This window comes from Neofelis nebulosa, chromosome 3, assembly GCF_028018385.1.
Source record: "Neofelis nebulosa isolate mNeoNeb1 chromosome 3, mNeoNeb1.pri, whole genome shotgun sequence".
Lineage (NCBI taxonomy): Eukaryota > Metazoa > Chordata > Mammalia > Carnivora > Felidae > Neofelis > Neofelis nebulosa.
In genome coordinates, this window is record NC_080784.1 from 174,593,050 (window position 1) to 174,612,584 (window position 19,535).

General features: G+C 36.1%; 1 protein-coding gene across 9 annotated transcripts in view; it reads right to left on the reverse strand.

Annotated features, from left to right (window-relative positions):
* The window catches only part of KLHL5 (kelch like family member 5), a 98,698-nt gene that overhangs the window by 64,661 nt on the left and 14,502 nt on the right, over positions 1-19,535 (reverse strand). For 2 of the 9 annotated variants that reach the window (XM_058722822.1, XM_058722824.1), the window contains exons 2-3: positions 10,134-10,607; positions 8,946-9,044 (exon numbers count right to left, since the gene is read on the reverse strand). The exons of 4 other annotated variants lie outside the window; for them this stretch is intronic. In XM_058722822.1, the coding sequence (XP_058578805.1) occupies positions 8,946-9,044; positions 10,134-10,513 (479 nt within the window). In that variant the 5' untranslated portion in view covers positions 10,514-10,607. The remainder of the gene's footprint in view (positions 1-8,945; positions 9,045-10,133; positions 10,608-19,535) is intronic. 3 more of the 9 variants (XM_058722823.1, XM_058722826.1, XM_058722825.1) reach the window with 3 other exon arrangements.

The following is a 19,535-nucleotide window of genomic DNA, read 5'->3' on the forward strand; positions in this document are numbered from 1 at the left end:
CTGCTTTTAATACTATGGCTCCATGTAATTTATAATGTTAGTATTTCCTTATCATTTCTTTTCCTGTTATGTATTTTGGTTTGGAGAGTTGAACTGGAGAGGTATAGGGTAGTGAACATTTTAGGAAAATTCTAGAGTTGTGCTTTCCAGTATATTAGCCACTAGCCTCATAGTGCTATTATAATTTAAAAAAATGTTTTTTTAATCTTTATTTTTGAGAGAGAGAGAGAGAGAGAGAGAGACAGAGTGTGAGTGGGGGAGGGGCAGAGAGAGAGGGAAACACAGAATCTGAAGCAGACTCCAGGCTCTGAGCTGTCAGCACCAGAGCCCAACGCAGGCTTGAACTCACAAACTGTGAGATCATGACCTAAGCTGAAGTCAGATGCTTAACTGACTGAGCCACCCAGGCGCCCCTACAATTTAATTACAATTAAATTTAATTAAACATTCAGTTCTAGTAGATAGACTAGTCATATTTCAAATGCTCAATAACCTCAGGGGGCTAATGGTTGCCAAAATGAATGGTACAGATATAGGACATTTCCATCAATGCAGAAAGTTCTATTAACTTCTTCAATAGCGAAATAGGAATAAGTAATACCTAGTACTTTCTTTAGAGAATCTGTCATGGGAGGATTATTAAATGAAATGATGAATGCATAGCTCTAGCACAAAGTACACAGTCAAGGTAAGCTACTGTTGGTAGATCCTATGTTTTCACTGGCAAATGGAAAGGCCTGTCTTTTGTTTTTATACAATGTTGTTTGGCTGGTTTGTTGGTTGTCTTTTTAAAAAATGATCCCCAGCATTATCAATTTTATAACTAAATTTCATACTTCCTAATTAAAATGGTCTTTTGTAAACCCAGTAGACATCAAAACCCACAATACAATCATTTAAGAATAGGCCACTTACAGAGCATTTAAAATATATTTCTCTGAGATTCTATACAATCTTCCACATAACAGAGGAAACACATCTAACATCTCTGCTTTGTTTTAGTTATATGATGTTACTACAATGGTAAATCATTAAAATCTTTCATAATGGATATTCACTGTGGAGAACTATGCAATGCTGAATATTTCCAAGCTACAAAGAAACATTTAATTTTTAGCTTACTGCCCTGCTGCAGTAGACAATGAACCTGTAAGTCATGAAAATGCCTAAACATAGCAAGGAGGCAAGTATTAAACAGAATAAACTCATCAACTATTTCCAGAGTAACTCTTAATAGGCAATATTGCACCAGAAGTTAGACACTGTGGGGCTGCAAACAAAGATAGAATCTTTAGTGAAGGAATTTGAAAAGTTTCATGAACTAGAAAGAAAATTAAATAGCAACACTGCCTAACCCTTGCAATTCCTCAGATTTCATACATGTGACACTCACATGTACAAAATACATACCAAGACCAACATTGCCTTTTATTGAAAAACTACTTAGATTTCTTCACTTTCATCATCAGAATTTGCTTTAAGCTTTCTTCATGGAGTAAATTTTCAAAATAAGTTTAAAAAACCACTTCATAAAAATTACACTGTATGTAGATTTGAATAGAAAACAAAGCTGCATGAGACTCAAACTGGTCTGCTTGGCTTGCTCTCTCTGTGATTTACTCCTAGCTATCTGCCTCATAGCTTCTGGCATTCAGAATTCATGCTTTTGCAAATTGCAAATTACTAGATCATGAATCTTTTGGCATCCTCTACAAATATTCAAAACCACAAATGTAAAATAAGAATGTAAATTGCTTAGTATAGGCTAGCAGTCTCTAAATCTTTTTTATGCATGTCCTTTTCAGTATACTTTTAAGCATGTGCCCAAATATATAGATATTTACTAATTTATAAAAGATATACAGATACCATTGTACAGTTTTTATATTCTAAAACATAGCAAAGATAGAGCTTTGAAGAATAAGATAAAGGAATATGGTTAGCAATATTCTAATAACTGTATGGTGACAGATGGTAGCTAGATTTATTGTGGTGATCACTTTATAATGTATATAAATGCTCCCTGTTGTAGATCTGAAACTAATACAATATTGCTTGTCACTACACTTCAATAAAAAAGCATAAGATAAAATGTAAATAGAAGATCTATTTTTGCCATTTCTCCAGCTGATCATTTTGTATATCCCCAGTTGGAGTGTAAGTGCTATTGGAATATAGGGAAGGGAAAGATCAACATGAGATAGTGTTTGGAAAGGCAACAAGTAGCAAGTGAGACCTGAAATGTGTCTTGGAATTAAGTGGGTGAGGAAGAAGAAAGTAAGAAGCTTTGAGGTTGTGTCCTTTAAGAGGAGGACAAGGCAGGTGTATAAGAAGAAATGACAAGAGGAAAGGCAAAAGAATACCTTCACCTCTTCCCTTCTCAAGACAAATACTTTTTAATTTTTTTTTTTTTTTTTTTTTTTTAACGTTTATTTATTTTTCAGACAGAGAGAGACACAGCATGAACGGGGGAGAGGCAGAGAGAGAGAGGGAAACACAGAATCGGAAGCAGGCTCCAGGCTCCGAGCCATCAGCCCAAAGCCCGACGCGGGGCTCGAACCCGCGGACCGCGAGATCGTGACCTGAGCCGAAGTCGGACGCTCAACCGACTGAGCCACCCAGGCGCCCCAAGACAAATACTTTTTATTTGAGAGAGACAGAACATGCGTGCATGAGGGCACAGGGAAGGGGCAGAGGAAGAGGGAGAGAGAGAATCATAAGCAGGTCCCACGCCCAGCACAGAGCTAGACATGGGGCTCAATCTCACGACCATGAGATCATGACCTGAGCTGAAATCAAAGAGTAGGACACTTAACCGACTGAGCTACCCAGGCACCCAAGACAAATATTTTTGATTTTGGAATTGAAGGGAGTTTTTCCTGGTACCAGTGCCAGAATATCTATGGTGGAGAGAATTAAATGTCTTAGAAGAATCAAATTGTCTTAAATAATAACCAGTGTGAAGGGAAAGGGCCAATGGGTACTCTTATATAATGCTGCAGAGAATTAAAATAGTAGTAATGTTCCTGGGGCGCCTGGGTGGCTCAGTCAGTTTAGAGTCTGACTCTTGATTTCAGCTCAGGTCATGATCCCGGATTCATGGGATCAAGTCCCATGTTGGGCTCTGCACTGACTGCAGCGCCTGCTTGAGATTCTTTCCCCCTTTCTCTGCCCCTCCCCTGCTCATGTGCTCTCTCTCTCAAAAACAGAAATAAATTAAAAACAATAGTAGTATTGTTCCTGAAATGACTCTGACAATACAAATAAAAAACCCTAAAAACGTGCACACCTTTGGGACTTTATCCAAAGAAAACAATCATTTGTATGTACGGAGATGAATAGAGATCTTGCTACAGGGAAGGTTTATCACAGGCTGTTTCTAACAGGAAAATACTGAAAACAACCCAAATTCTAAAAAAGAAACAGAACATTGGTTAAATAAAAGGTGTATCTGTGCAGGGGAGGATGCTGCAGCCATTTAAAAAGATGTAACAGTTAACGACATGGAAAACTGTTCTGGCGGACGTTGTTTTTGCCTATCCAGGATCCCTTCTTATGGTAACAGATCCATGTCTACCTTTTGGGAAACCACACATTCCCCTATCTCAGTCCACATGGCTTGGGAAGAGATGGACCTTCCCCCTGAACAGGGTTGGACTGGGACCTGGCTGGTAAGAGTATCACATCTCCTAGCAATTATGATTGGTTTGAATGAACCCATGACCCAAACAAGGCCAGTAAGAGTCAATTTCAAGATGTTAGCTGGCACTCTTTGAAGAGTCACTCTCTTTCCATTGAGGTTGCTAAGCTGATAAAAAGTAAACATGCAGCTGCTAGTGGCTTTTTTGCTACCATACTGTGAACCTGCCCGAGAAAATGCTGTCACAAAGGAAAACAGAATCTAGAGAGGAAGAGTAATAAGGTTTGTGGTGTTATTCGAGTAGCTGCATTCAGCCATGAATAAAACTAAGCTTTAACCTTGGATTTTTAATTTATTTATATGAACCAAAAATTTCTCGTTTTTTGCTTTAGTCAGTTTGAGCTGGGCTTCTGTCTTCTACAACAACAACAACAACAACAAATCCTAATTTTAATATTTGCATCAGGGCAAAAAAGTGGGTTACAAAATAGAATCTACGGTAAGATTCAGATTTTCACTTGAAAAATGCATATATTTATTAAATATGTATAGAAAATATACTTGAAGAACACTTCCCCAAATTCTTTTTTTTTGTCAACATTTTTTATTTATTTTTGGGACAGAGAGAGACAGAGCATGAACGGGGGAGGGGCAGAGAGAGAGGGAGACACAGAATCGGAAACAGGCTCCAGGCTCCGAGCCATCAGCCCAGAGCCCGACGCGGGGCTCGAACTCACGGACCGCGAGATCGTGACCTGGCTGAAGTCGGACGCTTAACCGACTGCGCCACCCAGGCGCCCCACACTTCCCCAAATTCTTAATGGCTGTTATTTTTGGGATGGCAGGATAGCGATTCTTATTTTTCTGTTTATACTTATCTCTATTTTCCAATATCTCTGTGGTAAAAATACTACATAATGTGGAAAAAACTAATTAAAAAACTGTCTAAAGAACTCTATTCAGCTGTCTTCACCCCTTGCTCTCTGTTGTTTATAACTCCCAAATCATTCTTTCCTTCTACCACAGTAGTGAATTTTGCTGGACACATCGCTACCCAGGTAAAGATCACATTTCTGAGCCTCCCTTGCAACTGGCTGTGGCCATGTGACTAGGTTTTCAACAAAAGAATATGAGCAGAATTGATACATGCAACTTGTGCTATTCGCTTAGTATCTTCCCTTTTCTTTTGTTGGTCCTTCCCACAGGCTAGAATGCAGAGTTGAGTAGCTTTGAGCAGGAGTTGAGTAAGCTTTGAATGTGAAGAAAAGGTAACATCCTACAGGATGGAGAAACAATATGGAAGGAATCTGGATCTCTGTGTAAACTTGTGAAGCAGAGCTACTTATCAGCCCTGAGCTGCTTGCTTATCTGTTAGGAAATAGAAAAATAAACTTCTATTTTATTTGAGCCACTGTACTTCTGAATCTCTTTGTTTATATCATCTTAGCCTATCCCTTACTAATATGCTCCCTAAAGTTAAATGACCAAATTATATGGCTATGTGCATATGGGTATATATGTGTGTGTATGGCAGGGTGTGATTGTTTTCATGCCTAATATACCTAACATTAAAATTGTAAAACCTCGCTATCTAGTTCCAAATGGATAAAAATAAAGTACAAGCAATAAGTGGCATAAAGGCAGTTTCTCTGCCTTTAAAATTTGGAGTTATAAAGGCCAGTTGTGCAATTGTAGCACCAATCCTTTTTCCTAGGCTGATTCTTCAGCTTTCTCAGCAGCTCTGTGAACTCATATGATTCCAACAAATTCCTATTCTGTTAAACCAGCCAATTTCAGTTGCTTAAAACTAAGAAGGCACAGTGATGCAGCATACAGAGATGCTTTAGAAGGTTCATGAGCTCCTTGCACTGTATACTAAATATTTAACACATACACATACACACCTACATGTGCACACACACAAATGTGTTCCTCAGTTTTAGGTCAAGGGAATCCATGCTATGATTTGGGCATATATGTGTGACAGAACATGCAATACAACCTTCCCAGATACAAGTACATTACAGTTGAACTTCTTTGCAATCCCCGGAAACAGAATTCGTTTCATGTGGAAATGTAGAGGATTTAAATTTCAGACCATACCAGAAATAATAGACTGGTTCAAACAAGGAGATGTGGAGACAACATAAAGAGGGTTAAGAAAAGAAGGTAGCTAGCGCTTAAAAAAAGTGGAGATAACCCCTTGTTGGGAAAGCCTTGAGGAGGACCTAAATGCTTCAAGAAGAGTTAAAGAATAGCAAGGATATCTGTAATTGAAACACAAAGGAATGAGCAGCCAATTAAGATGGGTCAGACGGAAGACTGTGGATAAAGAGTTGTGGCCATGTTAAGAAACTATACCTGTTAGCCAGCCAGGCTTGGCATTTTCAAGAACCAGGCTAAGAAGATTAGCTGAGGAGAGAAAGTGAAATTGGTTTAGAATGAATCATTAACTATTATGTTAATCCAAGCTGAACTTAGTGATGAAATAGTCACAGACAACTGCCTACTGGTGTGTGAGCATGAAATCTACATCTTAATTGCTTGGGCTCAAAATGCAGCCACTTCCAAGTGATCAAGGTCAATATCAACAGTGTAAGTGAGGTTGATAGTATGTATCCTTGATATGATGTTGACTAAAATGCACTTTACTTTGTGGTCTTACTCCCCACTACTCATAACCCCAGTCTAATCATGAGAAAAACATCAGACAAATATCAATTGAGTAAGACATTCTACAAAACACCTGACCAGTACTAGTACTCCCCAAACTGCCAAGGTCATCAAAGAGAAGGAAAGTCCGAGAAACTGTCACAGCCCAGAGGAGCCTAAGGAGACATGCTAACTAAATACACCATGGGATTCTGGGATTCTGGAGAGGATCCCACAGTAAAAAAAGGACATTAGGTAGAAATTCAGAAAATCTGAATAAAGTATGGACTTCAGTTAATAATAATGTATCAACACTGGCTCATTAATAGTAACATATGTATCACACTAATATATTAAAAATAGGAAAAACTGAGGGTAGGAATTCACTACACTATTTTGCAACTTTCCTGTAAATCTAAAACAGTTGTAAAAACACAAAGTTCATTTTTTTTAAATGCAGTTTTATTTCACTTACAAACTTGGAGGAAGTTATCTAGCCTTTCTGTTCTTCATTGGTTTCATCTCTAAAATTAGAATGGTAACAGTGGCTATCTCAGAAATTTGTTGTGAAGACCAAATGACTTAATACTAAAATGCATAAAACAGTGTCTCACAGATACTAAGCAGCCAGTCAGTATTAGCTATTATTAGTTTTGAATATTTGTAAAGTACAGTAATATTTTATGCATATTGCCTAAAGTATGATATCGAGATCTGACATGTAAAATATTAAGGTCTAACTTTATGAACAAAGCTGGAAATAATGAAATTTCCCCCAATATGTCAAAAATGACATAAGTTCAAAGCTGGCAAATCAAGTGAAGTATAAACTGTGTTAGTATTAATCTATGGTCACAAGGTAGGTCAAAATGTAAACTTTGCTGGCCCTGGTAAGAATTCATCCTGCATTAAGGGCTTAGGAACCTAGTACTCACATAAAAGGTGGCAACTCTCACTTAGGATCTAAAATTCTTCACGGTATAAAAAATAAGTGTTGTATTTTAATGTCAATGTAATGACTTAGATGATTCCCACGGAGAAAATGCTGGCTAGGTTACAGACCCAAGATCAAAGTCAAAAGATAAAAACTTTTAAATCACTTAGATGTGTGGCAGGAGAAATGAGCGCAAGTCTAAGGGCTGAGACAGACATTTCTTCTTGTTAGAATACAACTAATCAAACACAGGGAACCTACGATGCTTTTAACTACTACCTTGAATTGCGCAGACCCACTGTAAGTGCTGGCATTTTTGTGCAGGTAAAACCACTCAGCTGTTTTCCCTTTCTTTCTAATAACTCAAAATTTCAATCTAAGTTCTCAGATTTACCTATGTAAGTAACACGAATGCTTAAAAAAGAAATTCTCTCTTTACCGTTAAGTATCTCCCTGTTATGTCTTTGACATTTTAAAATACCAATCTACAATATACTCAAATAAAATGTTTACTATGTTTTCTTTTTTGTAAATATTATGTAAGAAAAAGAATTATTCCCAGTTATATACAAAAATGTGATGAATGTCAGCATAGCTTCTTTTGACATTAACAGTGACAGCTTTTGATTTGTTTACAGTAGAAGGGCAACCACCCAGAGACTGCTCACTTGATCACAAAGCTGGGGGCAAATACATATATCCTGATGACAAAGATCAAAGACTCAGAGCTGAAGGACTGAAGGAAGATGTGAGAATCAGATATATTTAATCTAGTATAAAACAGAGGAGTAATAGCGACACACAAATGTCAATTCTAAATCCAGAATGGTGGGATTTTTTCCCTTTTTGCAATAATATGTTAGGACAGAGATTTCAAAACCTTTGGGAATATTAAGATGCTTTGACACATTTCCCTTCTTATATCTAAAAATCAGAGACTTTTTAAAAGTACATTTTATTTTTGAAATTATAATTTTAAGATTAGTTTGGTCACTGCAAATCTAAATTATTTAGTCCCATCTTATTATTTACCTTCTCAATCTTCTTGATTAGCATTTTTAAAGCAACTACATTTAGACTTTTTAAAATACCATTTTCTTACTTTTATATCCCCTGTAAGTAAAAATGTCAATTTTATATTCTTGAATTATGCATAATCTCTCACTAAAAAAAAAAAAAAAAGGCAACCTTTTTCTTTCATAATGAATATCCCACTAAGATGATATTTTGATATGGATACTAAAGAATACATTAACTTAATTTTAATAATCATTAGTTATGCATACAACCTTTGTTGTAAGAAAGTAAATTATAGCAACCAAGGTGTGTATAACCTTTCCAACTTTATACATTGTATATGTTCACATATGTATAATCTCTCCAGGTAGTAGCTACAGGTTAAGATTTTTTAAATTTATGGTGATAAATAAATGCTTTGTTTTTCTGATTTTGTTAAAATATTCTTGATACAGTGTATTGATTTTCAAATGGAAAGATGATTATTTTTTGGTTTTCCACAAAAATGATACACCGTGAACCTTTTATTATATACACTATTATTCTCTTTATGGCAACAAGTCTCCAAAGAAAATCCAAAGCAATGAAACCACACTAACTCAACTGCTCTCCATATTAAAACTATTTGTGTCTCCTATTCACTTAAGATAATGCCAAATCACAAACTAATTACGTTGTTTAAAAATTAAATACACTAGTTACCTATGTAAAGATATGCCCCTCTCTCCAGTATACAAATGATTATAGATGACTGGTCTATATTTATTATTATTCCAACACCACAGTTCAGAATTCCATGTTCTGAAGGTTAGAAGAGAAGGCAGTAAATATCCCCAAGTAATAGGTACTTGAATATATGAACTCATTTTGTCTCCATCTCTTATGATGCCTATAATTGACAATAATCACCATACAAATTACAAGTGTTATCAAAACCTGAAAGAAATTTTAAAAGAAGAATCCAGTAATCAAATTAGACAAACAATAGCCTTTAAATATTTAGAAATATTCCTGAATGAAGCTGAATCAGAAAGATGATTTTCATATTATAACTTATTACATAATATATAGTGTAGTAGTTTAAACTGATTAATGAGAAAATTCATTTCAAAGATAAAGCCAGGTTCCAAAGGTGAAGATGAATGAAGTCATTGTGAAATCACCAATTTATTCTTTATGTTCTCTCCTCAAACTCACTTCCCCTTCTTGCTCTGCCTTCACCCATTAACCACATCTAGCTCCTCTCCTGAAGGAATGCCCTTCACTTCCCTAAACAGCACAATTTTCAGTGAAGTGAAGGTAACAGGAATTAGTAGCTGTCATCTTAGAAAGAGACATGTTACTGTATTTTCTGTATTAGTCTGGAGAGCTACAACATAGACAGGACAAAGAGAAATAACCATAAGAAAAATATTATTGTAACTACAATGCTGTAAAAAAATTATTGACAACTACAATGTGCATCTCCTTGTAAATCCTTTCATTTTCATTAAAATTAAAACATGACTCACTAATCTGCTGCAAACTAAAGTGTCATGTCTCCTACAGTTTTCATATGACTATAGAAGGTAAATGAATGAAGCAAACTGCAAGGCAATGATGCATAAAATTGCTACTATATATTACTTTCCAGGCAGAACGATATCTATATATGGAACACAAGATATTTCAAAATGAATGCTACTTGTTGTCTTTATAATTTACAGAATTGAAATTAGTATTAGAACATGTTAATAAACCCTAGCAAAAGTACCATATATGCATACCAAGGTATTATGTGTATACATGCAGTGCTATATAGATTTCATACATAAATAATAACACTAAATTATTAACACTATAGAGAATATACCCCCATACCCCATTTCTAACAGTAAGAAAATAATCAACCTGCATGAACTGGAATCAGATTCATTTTCTTCTTCACTAGTGCCATCATCCACTTCTGGTCTATCCAGCCAGTGTGCACCGCCACAATCTTCTGCTGTAAACTCAAATGCAGGGACTTCAGAGGTGGATGCCATTGGCCAAGAAGGTGAATTCTGAAAATCCAGTTGGCTGGACCTTCGGTAACCAATTGAAGCCAAAGGCAATTGTAGGCTACATGGATCTAAAAACTTTCTCCCACCGTTTGCTCCAGTCTGTCCTCGATTCCAAAATTCTCCCTGCTGGCTGTCAACTGTAGAATTAGATGATGCTTGATGGCTAAACCACCTCCATCTGATTTTCAAAATCTGCTTCACATCAAACTCTTTACGAGAACCAGACATCCTCAGAGAAACCAAGTGATCGTCTAGGCAACGGGCAAAAAGCACTGCACACAGATTTGTGCATCCAACCAAGACAAGAGAAGTCTATGCCCTGCTGTGCACAATAAACAGATTGAAAGGAAATAAATCACATTCACATATATATCTACATTAACTTTTATACGACTATAGCGGAATATAAAGAACAAAGGAGAATGAATAACGATGAAACACGGTGGAACATTCCATTCAATCAGAGCAAACTCTCATCCACCTATCCTGAAGCAGCTAGAGCACTTTCCCCCTTTCTCCTTTCCCATACTGACCATTAGCTCTCACAAACACTGACAGCATTCATTGAAGTCCTTTCAAATGCAGAACACCCCCCTCTTTTCTTAAACCACAAGTGAGAGAAACTGAAAGCACTATCCCGTTGCAATATCTCAGTCTCTGCTGCTTAGTGTATTAACTCTTTCATTGCTACAACAAGGAATTTATTCCAGAGCATTTTCCTTTGTACATAAAAATCACTGTAAAACTAAAATGTTTCTATTTTTATACTAAATTCCTAAATGAGATATCACAAAATAATCATTTTTAAAAAGCATGTTTAATTAGATGAGTAATAATGACTTTTAAGCTGTGCTTTTTTGGGGGAAGGGAGGGGGAGGGATAAAAAGGTGGGGCTCCAGTTTGTGGCTTTCAGTTTCTATCTTCTTCCTTCAGGAAAGGAGTGTATTTAATTAATAACAGTAAGATCTGGGGTAGGATTTCATTTGAGCAAAGAATAGGAAAAAGGAGAAAGAAAAAGTCTGAAAACTACACAGGATCAAAATATGACAGTACTTACTCTTTTCTTCAAATAAACAACTTGAAGCCAGTATTGCCCTATAGTTGGGATTGGGCTGCTTTAATTTAGTATAGTTTCCAAATTTCTATGACACCACTTAGAAGGAGGAAAGTGTAGTTCAAGAAAGCTACCCAGGACTGGGACAGGATTACTTCTTGAGTGTACAAGTACCCTAATGGTGCCCTCTGTTGTTAGCAAAACAGAAAAATAGTCTGAAGATGGTGACAGTTAAGGCAAGCTGATAAAGCAAATAAAAAAATCAAAATTTAAAATACTGAATAGTTACCATGAGCCAGACACCCTACTAAGCGTTGTGAGGGACACAGTTGCATAACATCTTGGTTCCTACCTTCAAAAAGAACTCAATCAAGTTACTGACACAAAAAGCATTTGATAATTTAAATATAAGAAACATTACAATGTTGCAATATTAATATACTGTGATCTACAAATAGAGAATTTGAGTTTTCAAGGTGCTCAGCATCTAATGCTATTTCACTCGGAAGACAATGCCTATTATCAACTGACCAGAAAAAAAAAAAAAAGTCTGTTTTGGAGGCTTACAACAATACTGGGAGGTATAGACCTTACCTCACACAGCTCTCGAGAAGAATAAAAATTATTCAGAGAAACAAGAATGAGAGGCATGAAAAGCTATCTACAAATTTGTGCTCAATATGGTAGAACAAACCATAAATACTGTAAGAAACAGAAAGGAGGTATCGGGATGGTGTGGAGTGGCATGGGCCAGTTTCATCAGGGAGAAAGCCTCTAGGGATAGTAAGCTATATAGACAGAATTGGGATAGATTTTATTAAAGAAGGAAGATATTAATAAAAACATGAAGTGAGCATATTGACAAAGAAAGGGGGGAAAACAGCAATGGACCAGCCAGCCAGACATACCTAATTAATTTTAAGGAGCAAAAGGACATAAATTGGAATGAATATGATGAGATAAAATGCCTTGAGCACAAAGCAAAGGTGTAAAGGCTCATAGGCAATAACAAGTGGACCGTTGAATGGGGCACTGTTTTAAAAAATTAATTTGGCAGTAGCATGAAGGATGCATTCAAGAGTAAAATGACTTTCTCTGTCTGCTAACCTGTCATAACTCCACTCTATCCACCTTTATTTCTAACCATTTTCCAACAAGGACACATTGCTTCTTTGGTTGAGATAGAGTCTACATTATGTTGCTCCCTCTTCTATATGCTGTTTGTGTCCCAAGGTCTCTGGTTTTAAGATATTACTCATCCTGGGGTGTCTGGGTGGGTCAGTTGGTTAAGCAACTGACTCTTGATTTTGGCCCAGGTCATGATCTCAAGGCTCATGAGTTCGAGCCCCATGTCGGGCTCCGTGCTGCCAGCACGGGCTTGCCTGGGATTCTCTCTCTCTCCCCCTCCCTCTGCCCCTACCTTGCTCTCGTTCTCTCTCTCTCAAAATAAATACATAAACATCAAGATCTTACTCATCTTTTGAGGTTAGCACAGGCACTACTGCCCCAAGAGGCTCCTCCAATTACTCTAGCTTTGTGGTTCTCAACAGAGGTAGCACCAACCCTCCACTCCTACACCCCCAAAAAGGGATTCTGGAAGTCACGGGGGCAGGGGGAAATTTGTAGTTGTTTGATGACCACAGAGTGCTACAGACATTAAATGGGTGGAAATGGCAAACATCTTGCAGTTCATGGTACAGACCCTCATAATGGAGAAATGCCACCGCAGTAGTGCATAAGGATTTTGCCATCATCTCCATTCAGCTTTACATAAAAGAATTCTTTTCTCTCCATTGTTTTGAAATTCATCTGTGTGGCTGCCTGTAGCAGCTTATAGTTGGTTTTTATAGCTATACAGTATTTCACTATATAAACATACAACCAAAAAAATGCATTCTATTGCTCATTTTAGTTGTTTCTAGTTTTAGATTTTTAGAAGTAATCCTGCTATGAACACTCCTGTCCATGTTATCTGGTGCACATGTATATGCATTCCTATTGAGTATATATACACAGAAACAAAACTGCTACATCATAAGGTATGCGTATGTTCAACTTTGATTATTATTGATTTATACTCCTACAACCATATGAGGATTCCAGTTACTCCATAAACACTGGAATTGTCAGTCTTTAATGTTAGTCATACTGATGGGTGTGTAGTGAAATCCCATTTGATTTTACTTTACATTTCTCGTTATTAATGTTATTGGGTAACTTTTTGTATTTACTGGGCATTTGGACATCCTTTTGTGACAGGGCCTTTGTTTGTCTCTTGATCTTTTTGATTTATTGGCGCTCTTTATTTCTAATATGAGTCTTCTATTAGCCATATAATTTTAATGTAAACCACCCTTTTTCACTGAATTGAGGTATTACTTTTGTTATTAATTAGCATCTCACATATACAGAGATCAATTTGGGGATGCTAATTGTTCTATTTGTCTATTTTTTTAATGCTTATTTATTTTGAGAGAGAGAGAGAGAGAGAGAGCGCGCGCGCGCACAGGGAAAGGGCAGAAAGAGAGGGAGAGAATCCCAAACAGGCTCCATGCTGTCAGCACAGAGCCCAATGTGGGGCTCGATCCCACCAACGATGAGATCATGAGATCCCACCAAAATCAAGAGTTGGATGCTTAAGACTGAGACACCCAGGTGACCCTACTATCTACTTTTATGCCAATAGTACAGTGTCTTAATTATAGTCTACCTATAAGATGTTTAATATCCATTAAAGTTCCTATCTCCATATATATCCTTTTAGAATAATTTTTAAAGCTAATTTTAGATATTTACCCTTCTCTATATACTTTAAAGTAATTCTACCCAATCCTTTTCTCAACAAAAAGCCCCAACCCTATTGAGATTCTAATTGAAATTGCATTAAATTTGTGTATTAATTTTGAAATGATTGGCATTTTATGATATTAAGGCTTCACATCTAACCATATATGCTGTTTAGTTTGTTCAGAGCTCATGCTCACCAATAAGATTTTGAAATCTTTTGACTATAGGTTCTGTGCCTTTCTTACAAAACTTTTTATCATGTTCTTTTCTTTCTTCTTGTCACTGTAGTAAATGCAATATTTTATTTCTAGTTCCATTTCCACATGGTTATTGCAATTATAACAAAAGTACTGAGTACATTTACCTTGTATCTAGTCATCTTATCACACTTCTTCATTAGTTATATTTTAAATATTGGTGTTCATTTTTCATTATGTTAAGTTAGAGGTACTTTGAGACATCTAAGTGGAGACGTCAGATAGTTGGATAAATGTTTCTGGAACTCTGATCCCAGTTCCAAAACCTCTAACAGAAGTCTAGTAGTGGAGAAGCCACTAAAGGAGACTGAAAAGGAATAACCAACGAAGAAGTAGAAAATCTACAGGGTCTGGTGACAGGCAAGTCAAAAGATAAAGGTATTTCATGGCAAAAGGCATGGTCACAATGTCAAATAAGAGGTCAAGTATTATATGCAAAGAAATATGTCCACTGGAGTTGGCAACATAAAAAATTTGCCAAATAAGATAGGAGGAGTCTCAGTAAAGGAGTGGGGACCAAAGCCAGACTGTGGCGGGTTGAAGGTTAACGGGATATGAGAGGAATAAGAGAAGACATGTATAGACAACTCATTCAGAAAATGTGAACAGTGGGGCACCTGGTTGGCTCAGTCAGTTAAGCAACCAACTCTTGGTTTCAGCTCAGGTCATGATCTCACAATTTGTAAGTTCGAGCCCTGTGTAGGGCTCTGTGCTGACAGTGCAGAACTTGTTTGGGATTCTCTCTCTTTGCCCCTCCCCTGCTCGTTCTCTCTCTCTCAAAATAAATAAATAAGTAAACTTAAAAAAAAAAAAAGAAAATTTGAACAGTGAGGCTGCATAATGGGATTGTAGCTGGAAGAGGTGAAGGATCAAAGTAATGGTTTTGCTTACTTCCTTATTTGTTGCTTTTTAAAAATATGAAGCATATTGGAATGATGAGAATGATCCAGTAGGAAGAAGAGACTGATGACTATAAGGAGAATCACTGGAGCAAAAAACAGTGAAGACTCTGATAAAAGGAAAAGAATGGCACCTGAGTGCAGCAGATGGCTTAGATAGTCATAGGAGGAGGGATACTTCCTGTTGTAAGATTTATAACTTTCTAAATGCATCGATTATTTAAAAGGATAGATATGCATTAAGCAATCTACTCAAGATGAAAATCAAATCAGCCCTCTAAAAGGAGTCATGAAATAATAAAGATTAGAGGAGACACTGAAGAATTAAGAAATAAAATGACAGACTAAAGATCCAGCTCCTAAAAACATTTGCCAATATTTTCTCTTACCTCTAGCAAATTTAACCAAAGAAAAAACAAATCAGAATTCAGAAAGAGGATAAAACAAGTCATAATAAAATAAAATATTTAAATAAAGAGTTAAAAACACGAATATGGCTACAAAAATTTTAAATGTCAAGTTGAATAAGGGAAATGCTGACAAATGGAGAGAATTTAGGCAAGCAAAGTTGGAAAATAGTCTTCAAAGATAGAAATTACTCAAAATCCCTTACAGCTAGATCTCTATTTAATAATTTTGCCTAAGGTTAAGCTTGTCTAAGCATGGGCACTTTGGAGAAAAATCTTCATTGTAACAAAAAACATTAAAAAATTATCTATGGATACAGTAGCTTGTTATAGTGCCCATGTTAGAAAGAGCTTTATGGAAATTATTTCCCAGATTTAATTCAATTCTTGGGCCAAATACTTTATAAAAAATGTGTAGTTAGCTTAAGAGTTAATGCTTTAATGGCATGAAATTTAATATTTACATAACACCTTTTCTTCTGTTTCATCAGCTTTTGCCAAACAATATAGAACTGTTTTGCTCAAAAACTTACCCAGCTCGGTTGAGGAGTACTTCTTAAAATAATTATTCTCACAAGATCAATACGTATTAAAAGTCATTACATTGCTAAATTATTAAAATGGTCTGCCTGGACTACTCCATATCAATTAGATCCCTTCCTATTCTCTGTACCCCAACTCTTTAAATTTTTTTTTATAGCATCTATCATTGCCTTGCATACTAGCTGTTTATTTCCTTACTTATTATCTTTATCCTCACTACAAAGTAAGCTATAGTAAAGCTTTGGTTAATCACTACAACCTTATAACTTAGTATGGTAGCTGGCAGACAGTAGGTGCTCTATAAATACTTCTCTAATGACTGAATGTATCGAACAATTACAAGAGCAATAATAAAAATATATACATTTTTGAAATTATAAAGAATCTAATTTAAAAAATATTAGAGGGGCACCTGGTGGCTCAGTCAGTTGAGTGTCCCACTCTGGATTTTGGCTCAGGTCATGATCTAACGGTTCGTGAGTTCAAGCCCTGCATTGGGCTCTGTGCTGACAGTGTGAAGCCTGCTTGGGATTCTCTCTCTCCCTCTCTCTCTGCTCCTCCTACATCTCTCTCTTTCAAAATAAATAAATAAACTTAAAAATATATTAAAAAACATTTATCTCTGGGGACAAAATCTTTTCAGTATTTTTTCAACTTAAGAAAAAAACCCATAATATATATTACCCTAAGTATTTCCTTTTTCTATTTCATTCTTTAGGCATAAGAAATTTTTTATCACTTTGAAATCTAATGGCTAAATAGCAGATGTCTTTTTAGAGTAACCAACATTTTCTTCAAACTGATCATCAAATTCTATTCTGTACCTCTCTCTTAAGAAGTTGCCTTTCCTTAAAATGGAGATGCAGCTCACACTACTTAAAGTAGAAAAGTCTCAATTATGAATACATTTTTCAAAATGTAATTAAAAAATCCACATGCAATTTCTGCTTCAAATCTGCTCAAATGTTAGTTTGTGAATTCAAAAGATGACTCTATTCAGTATTATAATAGCAATACTGAAATGCCATTAAGATAGACTGCAGACCAGCTCACTTCAACAGTGTGACTTTTAAAGGCATGGCTTCACTCAATAAAAATCACAGCTATTGAGTAACCGAGTTATATGGGTAATCATTATTATACAAACCTCTCTTCACATAGTTTTTAAGACAACAGCTTTGCTCTATGAGCAATCAATTGTAATAAATCTATTCCTATAGTTTTAAGTGTGTAATATAGATCGCATAAAACACTTCAGGAATTAATTTCACTGTACTAGCCCAGCAGCATTTCACCTTCCCAAGTTTTCCCTCAACTATAAAGAGTTACAACATATGATTTCAAAGAACACTTTAAAGTTTGATGTTCTAGGATAGACTTTAAACTTAGTCAAATTAGGTCTTTTATCAGAATTTGGCTTAATTATCTGAAAACTAATATAATTCCACTAACACTTAAAAATGATGGCAGAAAATAGTTAATTATTTACACATATTAGAAAAGATGTGAAATTTAAACTTTAATTTCAGAAATATGTCAGGTATTCTGTACCTCTTCTCCAACTCCATAAAAAGTCATTATTATAAATGTAAAAACAAAATTCTACTTATGTAAATTCAACACATCTCTGTGCTATATGCAGAAAAAACTTAAAGAACACAGAAAATAAAATCTTTCAGGGCAGGGACCACCATATCCCTAACAACTTGTACAATGCATGGCATTCAAACATTTACTAAATTTAAATCAAAGAATAAATGAATAAATTAATGACCCAGACCTTGATTGGAAAGATCTGAAAATCTAGCAGAAGAGGGTTTTGAATGAAACACTTACTGAATTATCAAGAAATAAGTATGTCCTTCATGTGGGAGGGGATGAGGTTCTTGAGTCCATTTAGATGTATGCTTCAAAAAAAATTGGCAACAGTGAAGAATGGATTTGTGAGGGAAGGCACCATCAGAAGAGAGACCAGTTAGAAAGCTCTTCAAGGTAAGAGGTACAGCTTAACCATGGCTGGAGGCAAGGAGATCTGAAAGGGGGATGGACATTAAAGATATTACAGAGACAGGCCTCATAGAAGCTCTGTGGCAAATGGAAAGGAAGCAGTCAAAGATGATAGCATCTTCAAACTTGGGTGACTGGAAGAAGAAGTAGGGTAACATCGACATAGAAAAGGAAGTAAGAAGGCTACAGCTTCAGGAGGATTGAGTGTAGCTTCAGATAAATTTGGTTTTATTTTTTTTTTTAATTTTTTTTTTCAACGTTTTTTATTTATTTTTGGGACAGAGAGAGACAGAGCATGAACGGGGGAGGGGCAGAGAGAGAGGGAGACACAGAATCGGAAACAGGCTCCAGGCTCCGAGCCATCAGCCCAGAGCCTGACGCGGGGCTCGAACTCACGGACCGCGAGATCGTGACCTGGCTGAAGTTGGACGCTTAACGACTGCGCCACCCAGGCGCCCCTAAATTTGGTTTTAATTAAGTATTGGGAATAGGGGTCTGGAGTCTTATCCAGCTTATACTTCAATATCAATCTATTTAGGAAATTAGAAATTTAGAGTGTGGATAGAGGGGTCCTAGGCTGTTAACACTTGTTATCTTTTCATTCTTTCTACTAGTTACACACACGGCATCAGAATTTCTTTTGTAATGAAAAGAAGAACGTTAGAATATAATCCGAAACCCAAAATAAGGTTTCTGGTACAGTGTTAAATCTTTCATGTTGTTAAAAATAATTGGGTAATATTTCTGCTTTAATCAACAAATTAAAGATGAATATTGGATTTAAATTCAGCTGTAACAAGCCAAGAGATTTAGCTTTGTAAACTACTCGGTGGACTGAAAGGTCAGCAGTTGAGAACTCTGATATATACGGAAAACTGAAGGTGCTTCATGGTAAAAGCCATCTAATATAGAAATTTTACTTCTTTGTGTACCCTAAAAGCACTGTGTGACATATATAAGATCAAAGTGAAAAAAAAAAATGTGTGAGGTAAATTTTAACCTTTAAACTAAATTATGTCTCCTTGCTAAATGATCATACATTATCCCAAACTACTTGCTCAGATAACTTCTTCCCTAGACTGGAAACTCTATTAAGGTTACAGAAAGAGCCATGGCTTTTGAGACACTTAAAATACAAGAACTGACATTTAATTTTAAAAGTTCCATACAGCATGGTACAGACATAGAGGCAGGCATAGGGTACTAAGGTCAAAGCAAAATTTTCAATCTAGCTGGACCTCTCTAAAAGCCCCTTGTCAGATGAAACCTCATAATTGGTCCATTAAATGAAAAAGT